General features: G+C 49.6%; 1 protein-coding gene and 1 long non-coding RNA gene across 3 annotated transcripts in view; one reads left to right on the top strand and one right to left on the bottom strand.

The window, feature by feature from the left end:
• Positions 1-13,122, bottom strand: part of PRDM16 (PR/SET domain 16) — a 335,043-nt gene extending 321,921 nt beyond the window's left edge. The window contains exon 1 of the mRNA XM_063317676.1: positions 12,874-13,122. Within this exon, the coding sequence (XP_063173746.1) occupies positions 12,874-12,910 (37 nt within the window). The 5' untranslated portion in view covers positions 12,911-13,122. The remainder of the gene's footprint in view (positions 1-12,873) is intronic.
• A 1,508-nt stretch (positions 13,123-14,630) lies between these two features.
• Positions 14,631-18,467, top strand: LOC134506932 (uncharacterized). 2 transcript variants are annotated; one of them, XR_010068848.1, is made up of 3 exons: positions 16,085-16,196; positions 16,397-16,533; positions 18,325-18,467. It is a non-coding gene; the product is annotated as an uncharacterized LOC134506932 (long non-coding RNA). The 2 variants fall into 2 exon arrangements; XR_010068847.1 differs by lacking the exons at positions 16,085-16,196; positions 18,325-18,467 and adding an exon at positions 14,631-14,987 and having other exon boundaries at positions 16,397-16,526.
• Positions 18,468-20,058: the final 1,591 nt, after the last annotated feature.

Consider the following 20,058-nt stretch of genomic DNA (forward strand, 5'->3'; position numbering starts at 1 on the left):
GGAATGCAAGATACAACAGGTGGACATTCATCTGGATATGTAGGAGCTCAACCTGGCCAGGTTCACGCCACACTCTTACTAAACTGAGTAAACAAAACATAATGGCTATGTTGCCAGGACCTGGGATGCCCAAACAAATAAACCACCTTCTGGCTAATTCTGATTAACTTTCTGCTTCATACATGCTGGAAACAAGGGCTGGTTTCCCCTAGCATCCAAAACCACCACCAGCCCAACTCCAGTTTAGCCTAGCACAGTGGGCAAGCCCCCCCCCCCATGTGAACTCAGGGTCCTCTAAGGCAGGATGCCAAGGAATCCGTCAACTGTGCAGGGAGAGGAATTAGGTGGGGGTTTCTCAGAATGTTCCCAGATCAAGGACAACTTCTCAGAGTGAGTTGCAGAGGCAGGATTCCCCCCGTAGCAAGAGCAGGAATGCTGCTCCTGAAGAAGTTCTCCCATTCCCCTTGTACCTAGTGTACGTAAGGCGGAGCGACTCTGGATTACTCTCTCATGCTTCCCTCCTCCCTGGACTGAGGAATCTTTTCGGTAACAGTCCAACTTGCCTGAACTTTACTGTCTAGCCTCCTCCTGCATGTTCCCAGGCCCTGCCAGACATTCCATCCCAAAGCTTCGGGAAAGACAGCCTAGAAACGCATGCCTTGTTTGTAAGTATAAGTCACAAGCATAAGGACCTCCCGATTTCTGATGTGGTCAGTTCGGAAATTGCAGAATGGCAGCTTGAGAGAACCTCTGTTGCACGCTCTTGACCATCGCTCTTGGAATCCAAATATTCAGCCTCACATAGGCAAGGAGATCCTTCTGTCCTAACAGCCAGGAACCACGCTGAGACGAGGAGTAGGTCTCTCGTGTTTATTGCTGCTACGTAAGACAGAAAATCCTAACAAACTGAAGCAGCGTGGGAAAAACCCAGACAGATCAACCCCGAAAGTCAAGGCGGGTCTGTTCTGGGTCTCTTTGAATGGCTGCTCAGCTCCTCAGTACTACGCATGCCCCCTCCTGCTCACCACCAGTGCTCATTACATCTTCAGCCCACTGGAAAACTGCCTGTTTTCCTCCTCCTTCTAAGGGGAGACACCTGAAGACCATCCAGTGGGGTCCTCCAGAAAGCACGATACTATCACAGCGCAATCTGAAAAGTTCTCAGCTCAGGTATTCCATTTCTCTCATGAATGATCTACTCCCACAAATGGCTGTATGTTGTCTCAGGAATGTGAACATGACCCGGAGCTGAAGAGTTTTTGCCATGATGCTGAGGACATCTTAATCCCTGCCATCCGATCAGAACAAGGCGAAGAGCTTCATCTAGGAGGCCAAGCCCAATGTTCTGGTTCCAGGTCAGCACACCATCCAGGGAAAGTCAAGTTCTAGACAGAAAGGCTTAACTGAACTCCAAAGTTGGGAAGAACCACAGTTGTCTTCTATGAGAGCTGTCGCAGGCTCAACTTCCCATCCTCTAAGCTGCCACGTTTCCTTCTGCTACATAACTGGCTTCACAATTGATCATAGAGGGGCAAAAGAGCATGCTGAGCCAGCTATTCAAACAGCAACTCCATCTGAGGTTTGCTGGAATGATCCCACCAGCATGGGTGGGATCCATCCAGGCCTCCATCAACTACCTCATCCCCAAATTCTTTCTTAAGGAACCCAGAAGATGATCGATTCTAACAGCTTTCAAAATAATGGAGGCCTCAGCTCAAGAAACACTCCCCCCCACCACCGAGGACTTCATTCTCTTGGAGACAATCAGAGAGGAAACCATGCTAGCTGCTAAGCCAGCTAGTATGGTAGCTGAAGTCAGCAGCGGGTGGAGCCACAGCAAAAGTGGGTGGGATGACCCTTTGCCACGCCTTTTCCTCTCCCATTTCCACTTCACCTAACAGGCTGATCGAGGCAGGGCAGATCACTCAGGTTGGGGATGCAAAGTGATCCCCTGCAGTTGACCACACCTCAGGTCAAAATAACGAGGTGGCGATCCCAAGGAGAGCCGAACTTGACTTTTTTCCATGGATTTCAAAGGCTTGCAAGCTTCCTCATTCTGGTTGGTGAATCCTCCTTTGCAGTAAACACAGCACTTGGAGGATTTCCTGCCTCAAACCTCTAAAACAATGTTCCTCAACCTCAGCAACTTTAAGATGTGTGGACTTCAACTCCCAGAATTCCCCAGCCAGCATGGTTGGCTGGGGAATTCTGGGAGTTGAAGTCCACACATCCTAAAGTTGCTGAGGTTGAGGAACACTGCTCTAAAAGCTGGAACAGAAGAGATGTTCCAAAATCAACCTCCATCTTAATGTGGTCTCCTATAAAAACCAGAGTAGGAAAAATTGCAATAAAAGATGCTAACCCTCCCATCGTCCCAAGTCGGCCAGTGTTGGGAAAACGATTCTTGACCTTGTGCCTTTGGACTACACCTCCCACCATCCCTCGGGCCATGCTGGCTGGAAATCCTGGGATTTGGAGGGGAGGGGCACACTTGCCTGGATGCTGTACTCCAGATTCCCTGGGAGTGAAATCAAAGGGCTGCATTTTGCACCTCGAATCAGCGAAACGGCTCTTGGAACAGGAGCAAAACCAGGAGTTCCAGTCCCAGGACCCTTTGCTGGAGGCCCCATCAATCAAGCGAGCAACAAGCCCACAGACAGAGTCTGCGAAAGAGGAGCACACCCATTCAAACTGAAGGCCCTGGTCTGATTTGATCCGACTGAGCACCGCAGTAGCACTTCCCCACCGAAGCCTTTCTACACATGCCTAGAAGCTCTCTTGGCTTCACGGAGCCCACGTCCCACCACTCACTCTGCCTCTGCGTAGGAGAGGAGAAAACATCTCTTTTTTTTTCCTTTCCCAACCAGGCTGCCCATAGTCCTTCCGTGGGGATCGAGCTGCCAAGATCTGTGCAACAGATCAGCAGGAAAGAGGTGATTTCTGGGTGGTTCCTCACCCAAGGAGGAAAAAAAAAAAGCTTTTCTCTGCACTTCCACGTTTCCGAGGCCTCCTCGTAGAGGAGAAAGGCCAGAAAAAAGAAAGGGGGAGAGAGAGGAGAGATGAGGAACGCCGAAGCCCAAGGGGACAAAGAGCTCTTTATGCCTTAAGTAAGGTGACCTCATTGGCATTTTCAGAAAAGGAAAGGGAGGGGGGACCTTTGCAGAGACAGGCCCCCAAGACTTCATAACCTGAGGAACAATCCAAATCTTGCCCTTCGCTTTCTTCAAGCAGAGCCTGGGGCCATCCGCTGGACTTTCATTGAAACGGTTCATACAGGACAATTATGATTTAATAATTCAAAGCATTTCAAACCTCTGCCCCCCGCCCCCCCTGCCGCCACCGTTCACCAGCTTGAAGATTTTACACAACAGTAATACATTAGGCAGTTCTTTGCTTGCTTGGGTTTGCAATAAAAAAAGGCACAACACAGAAGGAAAGAGGCGTGAGGAGGGCAAAGGAAAAGAAGATCATTCAGATCTTGGTACAGCCAGGTATTTTTTTCCCCCGTACGCCCTTCAAGGTTACTAATTAGTCAAAGAATGTAAACCAAGAAAGCTTCTGGGCATACGCAAAAGGTCTTTTAAAAGAAAAATACAAGAAGAGTCCATAAAAATATGCGTGGACACACATAAAGAGGAATTAGAAGCAACTGAATTGCTTAGCATAAGCCCTCGGGATCCTTGGGCAGAACTCAGCTGTCTGCTACGCTGATATTTCCCTGTGTAAACGCTATCCATAAGGACCCACATCAGGAACTGATCCTTGTCACTTGCACATAGAAAACTAGCAGCTCAGGAAATCTAAGAGAAAGATAATATCCAAGTCACTCCTTTCATATATCAGTAGACCACTGAACACACTGTATGATACCAAGACCTCAACACTTTTTAAGAAAAGAGGGAAACTGGAAAGGAGTACAAGAAATCGTTCAGCACCCCCGGACACTGTGCGCGAAGGACGTTCCTTGTTCGAACCCCGGCATCTCCAGTTAAATCTGGGAACGATTCTTGCTGGAAATCTCAGAAGCAGCTGCCGGTCAGAGCAAGCGCCACTGAGCTAAAACGGCACAAAAGAGGCATGTGGATGTGTGGGGTGTGCAACAGGATTTTATGTTTTATCAAGACCTTAATGCCAACAAACGGTGTCACCTTGACATCTGATACTATTCTACCTGTGGGTGGGAAGGATCATCATCATCATCATCATCATCATCATTTCTTGATAAAATCCATCCAACCAGTTCCGTTTTCATCTTGTCCAAGCAGGACGAAACTGCACTTTGAACCAGGAATCTGTGGTCCAACCTCTAACACGGCCTTTCACGCTTCCACCCGCCTTTGTACCAAAATCCTACCTCGCAGGGTTGTCGTAAAGATCCAACACAGGATGCTCTTCGAAAAGGGTCAAAGGCTACATCAACAAGGAGTTTTTCTTCACTACCCAACACTTGGATAAGATTTGCTAGGGATGCCAATTATCTCACACCTAATGTTTTGTGTATATGCAGTTCAACATTTCATTCATGACATTAATCAATCCAGAACTGCCCTCTGACAGAATCAAAAGTACTGGGAAAACAAAAGATGAATCAAGTGCTTATTCTTGAGGACGTACCAAAACAATCTGGAGAAACGTTAACAGTTTATAACTTTCTTTTTGCAATCATATTTCTCAACCAGTATAACCTGAATTCTCAAACATGGAAGGGATACGCTGAAATTCTCTACAGTAGACATGTCAACATCAAGACAGCTTAGAAGATATTCCCTACCTATAAGAACTTCTAATAGTAAAAGATGAATTCAGATCAGCACTCCAGTCATTACTGAGTCAGAAGGTTATAGAAACTGATGGAGTGTCTATGAAAATATAGCAAGCAACAGGAGAAGAATCAGCAAAGGTTCTAACCAAGTAGCAAGAAATTAAATGACACAGCGGCCAACAAAATGGGAAAAGTCAAGCTACATTCCAATCCCAAAAGGAGGTGATTTAACAGAGTGTGCAAACCGTCATACAATAACCTTAATTTCAAACGCTAGCAAAATAATGCTTCAGATCATCCAACACAGATTAGAGCCCTACATGGAAAAGGAGGTGCCAGATGTTCAAGCTGGGTTTAGAAAAAAGCCAAGGAACACGAGACTTTATTGCTGATGCACGCTGGATAATCGAAAAAGCCAAACAATACCCAAAAGAAGTAAATTACATGCTTCGCTGATATAGAAAGGCCTTTGATTATGTCAACCATATCAAGCTGTGGATTGCTCTTAGGAAAATGGGGGCATCTCCTTGCCCTCCCGCAATGGGGACAACGCACAGCACTCAAAGCCGTAGTCCGTACAGAACATGGCGAATCAGCCTGGCTCCAGGTCAGCAAAGGAGCGAGTCAAGGCTGTATCCTCCCTCCTTATTTATTCAATTTATATGTGGAATATATACTGAAGGATGCTAGACTGGAGGAAAATGAGTGTGGCTTGGGATTGAGCATGATTTAAGGAAGAAACAGCAATAACCTGCACCATGCTGATGATACTACTCTGGCAGCTGAAAATGCAAAAATGCTCTAGGAGTAAAAGACAAGGAGCTCGGATGGGACTAAGATTAAATATAAAGATCAAACTCATGACAGCAACCAGCTTTAGCACTGACAGCGAAAGCAGTGAAATGGCTTCTGCCTTTTAGGATTGGCTATCAACAGGAAAGGAAGCAGACGTTAAGCAATACACTGCAGACTAACTCTTGATAGACCAGCCATGAAGTCCTCGGAAAAGATATCCGGATGCTGGGATAGGTCTTTGGCTACAAAGATCAGAATCATGCGAGCCATGGTTATCCCTGTGACCCTCTATGGAAGTGAAAATTGCCCTCCGAAGGATCAGGATAGAAAGATAATTGACGCATTTGAACTTGAGTGTTGGAGAAGACTCCTGAGAAGACCGTGGAGAGCCAAGAAAAGGCCCAAATGGATCACTCAGTCCAGAGTTCTCCTTGGAGGCACAAATAACCAGGTCCAAATTACCATATTTTGAACACGTTCTGCAAACACCCAGCTCCCTTGAGAATTTAATTGCAATTTAATTTATTCCATTCAGGCATCGCCTGACTGCGGACTCACTCCGGGCGGTGTACAATAAAACCCCACAGAAAATACAACACCGTAACTATAAAAGTGAGCCTGGGAAAGAATAAAGAATAAGAATCAGCGATCTTGAGACATTGTCCTTTTGGGGCACCGTTGCGATAAACCTGTTTCCAAGAAGGCTTTTGTAAGACTGGAAAGGGGGTCATAATGAGGTGATTACAAATGCCCCAAGGAGAAAAGATAGCAAATGTTCTTAGTTTATCTAGGTTTACAGTTTGGGAAGTTTGGATATCCCCTATATTGCACACACACCTTTCAATACAAGGCAGAGTAGAACTCAAGCCAACACCGCCCCCATCCACGGAAGAGATGTTAGCTTACTGAGAATTATTTACTTCAGATACGTTACCCACCCTCCTTCTAGGTGTCAAGGCAGCGCTCTCTCCTCTGTTCCTTCCCACAGCAACAACCCTGCTAGGCAGACAGAGTGCCGGGGCACTTCCATAGTTAAGAACAAATTTGAACCCAGACTTCCAACACTGTCACCACAAACCACATTGGCTATCTCTGACTTATTAGATCTAAGAACAACAGTTGCCTTTCCCATTAAAATTATTCATTTTCCTAGCTATCATCCTCATTTTCCTAGCTATCATCAGCCTCAGTGGCTCACAAATGCTGCCATCCTAAGCTCTAATTTCTGGCGTTGGCTGGGTGGGAGACCACCAGGAAATCCCACAGTTAGAGGAGACTTTGTTTTTTCCTTGTCTCCCAGCTAGGGACTCAGCTACAGGAGCAGGCTGGGGATAGATCATCACGGAGAAAATCTATCTGTGGGGTCACTAGGAGTCAAAACCAGCTTGATGGCACATAATCAGTCCATCAATCACACACATTAGTAACAACGGATGTTTCAGGTTCTCTGTTTTAAGGCAAAAATAAAAGCGGGTCCTGGTATTTTTACCTCCGTGCACACTCAACATTTTCAGCCTGCTCTGGAGCTGCATGGCAGGCAATGGGGACCGAAGCAAAGGGGGAGGCCACAAACCACGTTGGCTATCTCTGCCAATGGGCTATAGCTCTGCCAGGATCCAGGCCATTCAGAACCCTAAGGCCTTCGTTCCCATGACAGGCAAAGCTTAAGTTTAAACCTTAGTCGGTTTGTGGCTTCCTGTACCCGGTTAACCCAGCCAGTCCAGGAATTTCATCCTTCTGTGTTTGGGTGTGTCTCCAGAAGGCATTAGCTCAGAAACCAAGTTACTTTGGGTGACAGTAGCCCTGGAGGAAATCTTTAGGTCCAACTCCTTCCTGTTTTTAGAGGCAGCCTATCTCAGAAATAAATTCTGGAGAAAATCCTCTGGCCACGCTTGGGTCTTCTGATGGGAGGGGTCAATCTGCCACTCTGTCAGCTCATTCAGAAAGCCCCCTCTTTCTATCCTTTCCCCCAACACCCAGTGGGATAAAGTAAGTCACCACTTTTCTGAACCAAACCTCCATCTGCCCACGGGGATTCAGCATCCTCATTGAGGACTGGAGCCTTGACATACCTCGAGGGCAGAAACAGGCAAGCATGTCTTCCACAGCTGGCAAAGCTACTACGGGGGAAGAAGATCCAGCATGGTCACAATGCTGGAAGAAAAGGAAGGGGAAGACGAGTGTCCTCCGAGCCGGCGTCGGCGCTGGCGGCGTGTGGAAGAACGAAGAGGGACGTAGCGCGTGCGGCCGGAACGTGGCGCCCGCGCCCCTTCCCCACGTGCCGGGCGGACACGCCTTCCGTGCCGAGCACCAACCAGGCGCGGGAGCTCGCCCTTCGGTTGCCTCCCGCCTCCCTTTCCCAGGGGCAGGGGCCGATCCCCGGGCGGCCGGCAGGGAAGCGGAGTCTTCCCCCGCTCTCTTCCCCGGCCAGGTCGCCCTTGGCTGGGCCGGGGCGTTAAGCAGGCGCTGGACTGGTTAGGAGGTGGATGGGAGACCACCGGGAAATCCATGCCCGTCCATGTGGTTGCCAAGAACAGTACCGTACTGGGTTTGTCCCGCGAGTCAACGGGAGCTGAGCTCGCGCAGAGCAGACCGTAGCTTATAAAATAACAACAACAACGAGTTCGATTCAGAGCTAGGTTTGAATGAAGGAGAGCCCGCGCTGCATATCTAGATAGATCCAAAGCGATTTTATACACACACACACACACTCCCTCTCTCTATATATCTATGCCCGTCTTCTGGTCTCTGTGTCAAGCATCCGAAAAAATTTACATGGTTAAGAGTTCCTTTTCTTTCTTATTCTTTCTTTTCCACCTTCGCCAGCTGAAGGGCTCAATAAGTAACTTATCTGCGCACAGGGAAGGCAAGAATCGGAAGGAAGGAAGGAAGGAAGGAAGGAAGGAAGGAAGGAAGGAAGGAAGGAAGGAAGGAAGGAAGGAGAGAGAGAGAGGTGAAGGTATTCTTTAAGAAAGTCAACGTGAAGGTCACCAAATCAGTCTCAGGTTTTGGAATGTCCCAAAGCCGTTCAGCAGAGCAAAGAGAAAGCAAATTGCATAGCATTTGTCTTCCTCCCCATCATCATCATCATCAGTAAAGAACAGGAGGAGGGGAAAACGTGGCGGGTGCTCAGATCACTTCTCGGCGACTCCCAATTTTCTCAGAGCCCTTTTTAAAAATAATTATAATTATAATTATAATCCACACTTGTTTTTCCTCGGTCCGGATCAACGCAAGCCGCCCGCACTCGAGGAAAAAGAGGCTAGACCCTCAAATCAGAAAAAACGGGCATTTTCCACCCATCCGCCCCCATCTAGCCACCCCCAACTCCACCGCACTTTCTTTCCAAACAGGGGCGCGGGCAGCTGGCTCTTTTTCCACTCCAGACGTTCTGTCCTCCCCCTTTTTTTTATTAGGGGAAGAAGGCCTGTCTTGAGGAGACCGCGGATTGCTTAACTTGAAAATTGGGGGTGGGGGGGCACACTGGGTTTAAAAATGCCACCTTGAAACTTGGTTTGGTACAGGAAGGCGAAGGGAGGAGAGTTTTGAATCGGGCTTCTCCCCATCACGACCCTAATCAGAGAAGATACTAATAATAATTTTAAAAATCATCGCCATCTTCCAGGAAGACCTGTCCCAGAAAAGGGGGTTTGGATCTAAACTCTGCGCCCTCCGCTTTTTTTGTTTGTTTCGAAAATACAGGACGCCTTTCCCCTCTACCGAGTATACACACACACACCTTTAAAAAAAATAATTTCAAAAATCAAATTACAAGCGCGTGCGGGCGAGCCAAGGAAGGGGTCTTTAAAAAAACAAAAATCTGCTGAAGCCAAATTTTGGGATCCCTCTCAAGAAGCAAAATGAGGCTGTTCTGGGGTGGGAGCCGGGGAGGGAAGCAGCCACCCACCAGGCATTTCAGGACACGAGCAAAAGCGACCTGCTTCAGGCCCGGTTTGAGAATCCGCCTCGGCGCCTGACTTTACTTGCAAAGCAGAGGGTCGCATCCTCCGTGTCTCCCCCCTCCCCCGTGAAGGAGGCCCTTGAGAGCCGGAAACCTGGACTACCGTTTTTTTGTTTTGTTTTGTTTTAATCCTTAAAAGGATTTTCGGCTTCAAAAGCCCTTTTCCATCTCCGCAGCGCCCCTCCTCGCTTGTTTTTTCCAGGCACTCTAAATGGCTGGGTCTGGGGTCCGCACCAAAACCAGACGCTTCCAGGTTGGATCAAGCGGAAAACGGCGAGGGCTGAGAAAAAGACCTCGCCCCCCCCCCCGCCCTTTGCTTTGCTCCGCTTCGCTTCAAGACCTCTACTTTCCTACTTTTAAGAAATCGCGGGTGTGTGTTACACACACACGCACAAAATATGTGTAATATATAGTTTTTCAACAGACTTCCAAAATTGGAAGGAAAGGAAAACTGGGCCCGGGGAAGATCCAAATCTTATATTGTAAACGCCGCCTGATTTTCTGTTAATTTCACTGCAGAATTTCCCCCTGCGAAACTGACAAATCCGGATGCGGCCCTGCATTCCGATACACGCTTCGTTTTGGGCGTCAGCCCCACCGAGCTGAGTAGGTGCAACATTTTCTCCTTTTCTGTCTCGCCAAAATTGCCGGGGGAGGCGGGGGGGGGTAAGGAAGATGACTTTCTAAAGGCAATGAGCACCTGCGTAAATCCTAATAAATAATGTTTGGAACGGCGGGAGTTCTTTTGCTGCGGTTTAAATGTATCCTCGACAGAAAGATGGGGAGGCTTGGCTGAAAGTGGACTGGCAAACAGACTGAGCAGCAATCGCCGGAGCGCTTCCTCGCCAAGAAGTTCCGTAGTCGTGAAAATAGAGTTATTTGAGTTTTATTTATCTCAGCGGTGTACAATCCACGCGCGGTGGGGGCAGAGGACCGTCTTGGAAAACCTGTTGTTCGCAACAGCACTGGAAGCAGGAAAGGAAGAGAGAAAAACGGCAGGCTTTTTAAAAAGCCTGTTGAAACTGCGGGGACCCTGTTAGCAAGCAAGCGACCATGACTTTTGGAAGGAAGGAAGGAAGGAAGGAAGGAAGGAAGGAAGGAAGGAAGGAAGGAAGGAAGGAAGGAAGGAAGGAAGGAAGGAAGGAAGGAAGGAAGGATTTAAAGGAGGGAAAGAAAGAAAGAATCCATGTTAAGTTTTGCCCATTCCTTAATTGAGTGGCGAAAGGGAGAGTGAAAGGCCAGAATATCTCAAACCTGGACGCTACTGTATAAGTAAGTTAACTTTCATCCTTTCCTGGGGATTAAATCAGGTCTGCAAAGCCACTGCTCCACGTGTTAACGGTGGGGAGGACGGGAGGACGGTGCGCGGCAAGTAGGAGAGCGAGGAAAGGCTACCAGCGCGCAGCGGCCTGCGAGGACGGGGCGGGAAAGGCTGCAGCCTGGAATTATCTTGACCTTGAACAAGAGCCGGAGAAACGCGGGTTGCGGCGCTTGAAGCGTTAACAAAAAAGACCAAAATTGACGGCGAGAAAATTCGCCTCTTTCCTATCTTAAGGGGGGGGTGCAATTACTGAACCTTGGCATAATTATCAACCCACCTCCGCGCAGCAAAGAAAAATTAAAATTAAGAGTTTCCTTGGAAAACGCAGCTGAATCGCGAAGCAGATATGAAGGGAAGCTTGTTAGAGTCAATATACCGGGGGGGGGGGCTTGTCTAATTTTCCTGTCGCAAAATTTGCCTACATGGAAAGGAAGCCCACCGAAATCACCCAAAGCGTCTACCGCATTTAAGGGTCGAAGTTCCGCTGTTTTGACCCAGGCGCCTTTCCTGCTACTTGATTTTAAAGGAATTTAAAACCGCATTGCAGCCTCCCTCGCTTTTTCTGCTCCAAAATCTTGCGCCTCGATTTCCTCCCGGCGTTAGCGAGAGACAGCCGAACCCGGCGCAAATAAAATTCAAAAGGCAAGCCGAGCAACGCGGGAACAAATTAAAATAAAATAAAATAAAATAAATTCACGCAACTCAAACCCACCCGCCGCCTCTCCGGCAACGGAGCGAAAAAGAGCGAAACATTCAAAAGTCCGGAGCCGACTTGAAGCCGAGCAGCAGAAACTTCAAGCAGCTTCCTCGGGGGCCGAGCAAAGTCCTCGATTTATTTTGCCACAAAGTCTTTTTGCGGGGGGGAAATGGAGCGAGGATGAGGGAGAAGAGGGGGGGCAAATCGTCATTTGACAGTTGAAGAATCCGAGATTTTAACAACCCGCTTTTCTGCATTTTCCATTTTTAAAAATTATTACCAGTTGGCATTTCATTAGCAGCCGATTCCTCTCCCCCAGCTGCGTATTCCGATGTGATCCCCCCCACATATCGGAATACACACACACCCCCTTCCACAAACGGGTCTTCTTTTCCCCTTCCCAATTTCAATTTTCTCCCCCACCCCCGCTGCAAAAAATGAATGAACTTGGGAAGAAGGACATCAAAAGCTGCCAAGAGGCCCAGAAGAAGCCGCGGCGAATTAAAAAAAAAAAGAAAAACAGAAACAGAAATCCCCTCTTCGCTTCCCTCCCCTGCAACTATGAACCTCAAATGAATGGGGGCTCCCCCGGTTCACTCTGCCTACTTCCAGTCCGCGCCCCCCCCGGCTTGGGAGGCTCTCTTCCCCCCGAAAAAAAACAAAACAAAACAAAACAAAACAAAACCACACTCCAGCACTCCCCCGCTTCTCTCTCGCAACTTCCACCAGCAGTGCGCCCGCGCCTGACGCCAGTCGTGAATCTCTAGCGCCCACTATTCAAAGAGCCGGGAATTAAAAACTTTGCAAGAAATTAAAGACACACGCACGCACACACACGCCCCAGAACTTGGAAACAACTCGGAGGAGGAGGAGGAGGAGGAGGAGGAGGAAGGGGGGAGAGTTGCGAAGCTTCAACTTTTCCTTAACTCTCGCTTCTCTCTCTCCCCGCCGCCGCCGCTTTTTTTAAAGCCCCCCCCCCGCTTTGGCCATTCTAGGGAACCCGGCGCGCCGCCGAGGGGGCGACCCCCGCCGATCCCGGGATCCCGAGCGGGCACGGCGAAGCGAAAACTCCGAGGCAGCCCCGCTCGCTCCAGATGCGCGCAGCCCGGTGTTCGCCGAGCAGCCGAAGCGGCGGCGCCGCTTGCGCTTCCTCCCCGGCTGGGCTCCTGCCCGCAGCGGCGGGGGGGGGGTCACGCAGGGCGCCCCCCGCCTGGCCTCCGTCCCCTGCTCCCCGGAGAGCCAGCCCGGGTCCCCCCCAGCGCGCCCCTCTCCTCTTCCTCCTCCTCTGCCCGTCTTTCCTCTCCCCCACCGCTCGCCCCGCGGGGAGAGCGACCTACTTTTCGGCAGTTTCCTGGCCCGCGCCTTGGATCGCATCTTGCCGGCGCGCTGGATCCTTCCTTGAACCCGCAGCTGCTCTGCCGCGCGATCATCCTCTCCCCAGCATTGTCAGTTCGGACACCTTCGCACATGCGCAGAGAGCATTCAATCTGACACCCGCTCCGGGGCCAAAAGGGAAGGGGAAGGGAGGGAAACACACACACACACACACACACACCACGCCAATCCTTTCCAGTGTGTTCATCAGGAGTTGGAAGGGTTGGTGCGTCTGGAAAAGAGAGAGAGAGAGAGAGAGGTGGATTTTTCCCTCTTCTTTCTCTCTCCCCTCGCCCGTCCTATCCTCTTCCTCCTGATCACTTATTCTCCCCCCCCCCGTTTTCTCCCCCGGATCTGCCCCTTTGAGAAAACCCTTTTTTCCCCCCTCTCGCTCCTTTCTAACCCTTTCCACGCTGCCCTTTCGCACGAGGACGGACAGACTTTCCAAGAAGCGGCCAACGTCTAGGAAGAGGTGACTTTAATATACATACATACATACATACATATATATATATATATATATATATATATCGCACACTCATTCAGATAAACGGTTGCAAAGCTATGTGTGTGGGGGGGCGAGGCTTGAAATTGGAAAATTGCACGCGGCACTTGGCAAATTACACGATCATTATTATGGATCCCCACGCTGGGCTCTACCGGCCTGCGCCCGAGCCGGTCCCCTCCGCGCCTACTCGCGAGTAGAGTAAAGCCTCCCCCGCCCGCCCGGCTGAACTTGGCAGGGCTGGCCCAGGACGGAGCGCGACCTCGGCAAGGCGGGACCAACCCGGATCTATTTAGAAGTAAGCGCTTTATATTGTTCTTGCTGCTGCGTATCGTTGTCATTACTGTTATTGTTATTGTTTATTCGTGCAATTGGGGTTTATGTTAGAGGCGGAAGGGGGCTGCCTCGGTGGGCGCGTGGGAAGGGACGGGGCTTCCCCGGGAGCCAACGCGCTTTAGGATCGGGGTGCCCCGAAGCAAAGCTCTGCGGCCGGCCGGGCGGGGACGGGCGCCGTCGGGTTTCCTCCGCTTTGCGCAACTGCGTAAAACCGCCAGGGTCCTAACTTTCAGCGCCTTTCAAAGTGGGGGCGGGGGGGCTTGCGGGCCGAATTCCGCCGCGTGCATCTCGGCCGACCCCCCCCCTGTCCCGCTGCGAGGCCTAGGTGCGGCGGGGTGGGGGGTGCTTTTCCTCCCCTCCCCGTAATAAAACGCACGCTGGATGGAGAGACCTTTTAATTCCCTTTTTCCCCCTCCGCTTCCTCCTCCTCCTCCTCCTCCGCGTTTGAGGTGGAGGGATCGCGGAGCCCTCCCCAGTTCGACTCGGGAGGACCAAACGGGTGGGGGGGGGGCTTTTTCGCCGCCGCCGGGAGCCTCCTGGGTTCGAAGTACCGAACTGTCCGTTCCTTTTTCCTTAACGAATTGCGGGGAGGGGGTCGCGAGGCCATCTGACCTACAGAGATAGGGACCCAATATGTTGTGCGAGTTACCCTCGCAGGGGGTCGGGTTTTAAAACGCGAAGCGTCTTTTGGGGTTCCCTGGGTTTGGGAAGAGATTCAAAAGGGGGAGAAAAAAATCTGTTTTCCCCCCTCTTCAGTGTTTAAGGAGTTACCTGTGCGTCAAGCTTTCCGGCTTATTACTGTTGTTAATAATATTTTATTTCACACACACCCCAACTTTACTTCTCCCCGGCTTTCCTTCCATTTCCCCCCAGCTAATTTTGCACCGCGCCTTCTCCTTAAATTTTGGCCTCTGCTTTTTATTTTTTTTCTCCCTTCCCACTCCTCTTTTGTTAACAGGTTCAGGAAAATGGCTTGAGCAGGAACCAGGCGGGTAAGTATCGGTTTCAGATCGGCCTTTGGATTAAATTATCCTTTCTTTCTTTGTTTTTCTAAGGAAAAGAAAATCGGATATTTTAGCTATTATTCCAGAAGGGGAAAGTAACCCCTTGCAGGAAGGATCGAACGGGTGAATAAAGAGTGGAGGCGTTTGGAAAAGGGAAGGAGCCCCTAAATTTATCCAGTGACCCCAGATCTAGAGAGAAGGCGGAACCCAGCAGAGGAAAAGAGCTGGGCTGGTATTATTAATTATTGTTTACTAATTAATGGCGTCCTTTGGGGAATTCAAGTGGCGTGAAACGGTGTTGACGGAAACGGAAGCTTTGTGCGGGGATTAAGGGGGGGACCCCAGAAGAAAACCAGTCTCAGATGCTTTCAATAAATAAGCCAGATATTAAAACAAAAAGCAAAAATAGCGAGTAAAGCGAGGACCAGGGGCGTTCCCACTCTAAAAATATTAAGAGGCCGGGAAGCAGGTAGAGAGGAGAGGGGAAAAGAAAAAAAGATGGGTTTGGCGGGAATGAAAAGGAGAGATTTTCCTATTAAAAATTAAGAATAAAAATTAGTATTTTACCGCAAATGTTGAAGGACTTTCGCTTTAGTCGCGCCACGTACATTACGTGCTTGTGTGCATAGACACGCGCACACCGGTAGGCGTATATTCATTCCAAATGCATGTACCCCATTATATGCGTGTGTGTATTCAATATGTAAACACTTCAGCGCCGAGCACTTAAGAGGACTTATGGAGGAATTACGGTACAGCTGAGAACAGACGCGCCTCTTTGGATTTCTGGCTTTCGACGGTCCCCCAGTCCCCAGCCCTAACTGCACAGATTTAATTACAATGGGGGGGGGGGTGTCGCACCCTTTACTTTCCAACCCCGCGTTGCCCGGATTGCGGCCCAAGCCTTTCCTTTTAAAATCACGCCAGGTTTCTCTTTCCGCACACGCAAGTCCATTTTCTCCCATTTTCCATAAAATTGGGAGTGTAGAATGGCTTTAAGAGAAGAAGGCCGTTCAGGAAAACCAGCTAGACACCAAACTGGAGGTCTAAGCTTCGTTCCTAAAGAGACTTTCGGTTTTGAAATAAAAACTCAGAAGGAGCAGGAAAAACGCTCACTTTCCTCACAGGCCCACTCCGACTATTTCCCCTAGAAGGTGTCAGTTTGGATTTCAAGCCTGTTTTTTTTTTAATTAAGTACAAAAAGGATTAGAAACAAAACGCCTTGGAGGTGGAAAGCAATTTTTCGATCCGGGGAGAGTGGAGGAACCCAGAGATTAGAGTGAGTGAAGAAAATAAAAGTTCATTTTCTTCAGGCGAAAATATCTCGGCAAGGGCCGACGAGGACGCCTGCCGATTTCTCCGCCGCGCCCGGGCTCGGAGGACGCATTTAACCGGTCGAGGACAATCTTAGAAGAGGCATTCACACGACTTGCTAAATCTGGTGGCGTTTAATTTCAATTAAACGTTGCAATCCAACGGGAGCGGTTGGGCAGCTCAGTGTGCAATGGGAACCCAACCCGTCTGGTTAATTTACGCTTCAGCGAAGCTTAAAAAGTGGGTTAATGCGGGGACTAGGTTAAAGTTGTCGTGTGAACGCGGCGATTTAATGTACCTTTCCTTCCTCACCTTTCCATTTTCTAGGAACAAAATCCCGTGAAGAGGAATCGCTTGTTGTGGCCCAGGCCCCGATCCCTCTGTTCGTTGGTACTGTGGGCGCTTCCTTCTGAGTAAACCTGGCAATAAGCGGCCTGTTTGAGGCGAACGTGATCTACTTGCGAGTAAGAGCAGTTAGGATCTCCTCTTAAACTAGAAAAATTCCTGTAAGAACTTGGGGGCTGGGTAAAGCAGTACTTCGCTTCCTGCTCACCATGCTTGGGTTCCCACGACACGCTACTTCAGGCTAATGTGAGGATGGTCGTTTGCGGCTCATCCTGTGGGGGGACCCCAGGCCTTGCTTCCGCACCTCGCGCGAACCGGGCGATCCCGTGAAGGCAGGAGATGGTCGCGTTCTGCGGGCGTCACGTGTCCTGTGAACCCCGCAGTTCTGCATGGGCCGGGTGGAAAATCGGCTCCGTGTGAAGGGAGCCGCTGTGTGTTTTACGGCGGGCTACACATCAAAATTCACCAACCGGGAGAACGGCCGTTCCTCAAACCCAGAATCCTTGCACGCTCGGACGCCGGCGCGCCCGGTGTCCCATGTTCGCGACCGAAAAAGATAAAAAAGAAAGGCATTGACTGATGAAGGAGATCCACGGGACTCCCTGCGGATTGCTTGGGGGGGGACCTCTGGGATGCGGGTGTGACACACACACCCGGCTGACCCATTCCGACGGCCCACGAATTAGGGGAAGGGAGCGCTCGATATACCGCTTTAGACTCCTAAAGCCAAGGGGGGACGTAGACCTAACAAAATAGAATTGATTAATTAACCTCCGCATTCACCCGAGCCCAGCTGTCCAAGCGAGAGAGGAAAGGCAGTTTTGCGAAGCTAACCTGACAGACTGTTCGCACGACCCGTTTTTCCTCGGGGTTTTCCTCTTTGCTTTTCTTCCCATTTTCGGAGCTCCACTGAGCCAGGGAGCCCTCAGCTGAGCCTTCTCCCTCCCCAGCAAGGCTAACACGGGATTGGCTCGCTTGGGGCTCAGAGTGTCCTGGGAACGCAAACCTGAAGGTAAGGCAGGGGAGGCTTGAAAGCGGAGACAGGAGAAACAGCTGATTTGGGGTTTACCTGGGGGTTAAATGCAGGTCTTTAGTGCCCGAACCCACCATCTTCCCTCCTGCCCCTTCCAAAGCTGCACGTATGATTTCCATTCAGATTCAGATTCCTATTTATTGATCCTGAGCCTTTCTTATGTATTAATCATTGCTATTAATAAGAGCTCAGAATTATTCATGCATCAGGAAGTGAACTTTTTGCTTGTTCCACCTCCTCACTCTCCCCACCAGGCAAGAGCTGTGTTCTCACAGCAAGCCAAGCCAGGTTGAGTTCACCGTGCCTTCCTGTCCCCACCGCACCTTCATGCCCACCCCACCCCACCCCACCCCACCCTCTGCCACCTGGGTTTAAGCAAGCCTCCGGGTTTAACCTGTGGGAATAAAGCCCTAACTCGGCAGTGTGGTTTCTAGCCAAGATCTCAGCCAGCTTCAGGATGGTGGGAGTTCCCCGTCTACTGGTTAGTGCAGCCTTCCCCCATGTGGGCCCTCACTGGCAGCACGGCAGTTGGGATATGGGGGGGTTATGCAACTCAGTTGGATGCAGCTGGGAGAAGGCTGGGGGGTCCTAGGTTCAGCCACACAGCCACAGGTCACTCCGCCTCGCTCTGGCTGGCCTACCTCGCAGGGCTGCCGTAACAATGGGAAGAGAAAGGGGAACCACCTTGAGTTCATTCAGGTTAAGAAATCACAACCAGGACCAGCTTGTTAACCTGCTGTGCACAGACCCCATGAGTCCAGCTGCATCTGTCATCCGGCCTCTGCTTCGAAGGTGGATGAACTGCACCTGCTGGGTTTTCTGCTCTGATGTTTCCCTATCCCACCCTACCCTTGTTTCCTTTTCCATTATGTTTCAGCTCCATCCTACATGGGGTAGCTTAATCCCTGGAGTTCAGAGGCCCACACTGGACGTGTGAGGGCAGCCCGGGCAGAGAAGCAACACCTGGCTGCATTCGCAAGACACACCAGCCCACCTCGATCTGTCTGATCCCTCGGGCAACTTAGCCCCAGTTCGAGCGCGTTGTGCCTGGAAACTGGGGTGAGTAAACCTCAGAAGAAAGCCAGACCTGGGTTCACCCACCGCCCTCGAGGGGGTGAAAAAAAGGTGTTGGATCATTCAGGGTTCAGAGTTTGGGGGGAAGTTGTGTGAATAATGGAGACAGAAAAAGGGACTGGATCTGGAGACAAGACAATCCAGGGATTTAAAAAATATGTAAAAGTGGAGCAAAATGTTTAACTGACACCCAGTTTACCTACCATCCTGTGTTCCCACTGTTGTAACTGGGGCTTAATCAACAAACCACCATTGGCTGGGTTTGCACTGCACACTAAGTCACAAAGCTGGCTTTAGAAACCATAGCGAACGGATTCACACACCACACCAAGCCCAAACGGAAACGAACTCGGGCTTAGCGTGTTGTGTGAAGTGGGCCCTGGTGTAAAACCCCTGTATGTCAAAATCAGGCAGAAAGCCCATTGCATAAAGGAGAACTCATCCCCCAGTATTTTCATCAAATGCGGTTCTTCAAACTATATCAGGCACTTTCTAGTGAGTCTTTCCCCTCCCCCCAAATTGTCAATTTCTACTAATTCGTTTTCTTTATTTCCTTCTTTTAAAAGGAATTATTATTATTATTATTATTATTTGAATTAGCATCTGGCAAGAAGAATCAGAATGTACATCTTTAACTGGAGAACGTAACTCTCTGTAAAAAATAAAGTAAATTATTTCCCTTTTGTACAAATGAAAAATCTCCCGTTTTTCTTAATGCACTGGAGGATGGGACGGGAATTTCTGTAGGTTTCCACCCTGTCAGGGCAGAAAGAAAACACTAACTGAAGAAAGAAAGCTCATGTAACACAGGTTTTTAATAGAAAGTGTTGTTTGTTTGCCTGTGTGTGTTTAATTTTTATTCTAGAGTAGATGAAGCTTTCATTACTGGCAGCGGACGAAACCCTTGGTTTTAAAGTGACCCAGCCATTAACTCGATGAAGACGCTGCTGGCTGTGGCCGAAGTCACCCCAGCGTAGCCAAGCCTGGCATGTTGACCTAGACGTAAGCCTACCTCACGATTTTTGGAAGGGCCCTATATTACATTTACTCCCAATATGATGTTGATAGGGGTTGATAGGAGTTGTAGTCTGGGATTTGCAGAGCTGCTTCTCCTCTCCTACGCAGGCTTAAGTGCATTGTGGATGGCAGCTTCTGGGCAAACGGGAGGCCCCCATGTATCTAACATGCCTCCCGACACAAAGGGCAGCTTTGTAAGATTGTTAGATTTATTGGAACCCGGTCTTGCCATTTAAATTCTTGTTTGCTTTTAAGAAAAACATTAAAAAGACACTATACAGCAAATACCTGGGTCTGTTTTAGATTAGCAACAGGAGCAATGCAATAAGAATGGCCGACTGAACTTGTGTGTGTGTGTGAGTGTGCACACCCACAAGCATAAGGGGGGGGGGCTGTCTTTACTCTGAAGAAAACAAATCCAGACTACAGTTCCCATAAGCCCCAGTCAACATGGCCAATGGTGCAGCATGATGGGACCTGTGCTCCTGGAAAACCTCCAGGATGCTTATATCATAAAAAA

This window comes from Candoia aspera, chromosome 18, assembly GCF_035149785.1.
Source record: "Candoia aspera isolate rCanAsp1 chromosome 18, rCanAsp1.hap2, whole genome shotgun sequence".
Taxonomy (NCBI): domain Eukaryota; kingdom Metazoa; phylum Chordata; class Lepidosauria; order Squamata; family Boidae; genus Candoia; species Candoia aspera.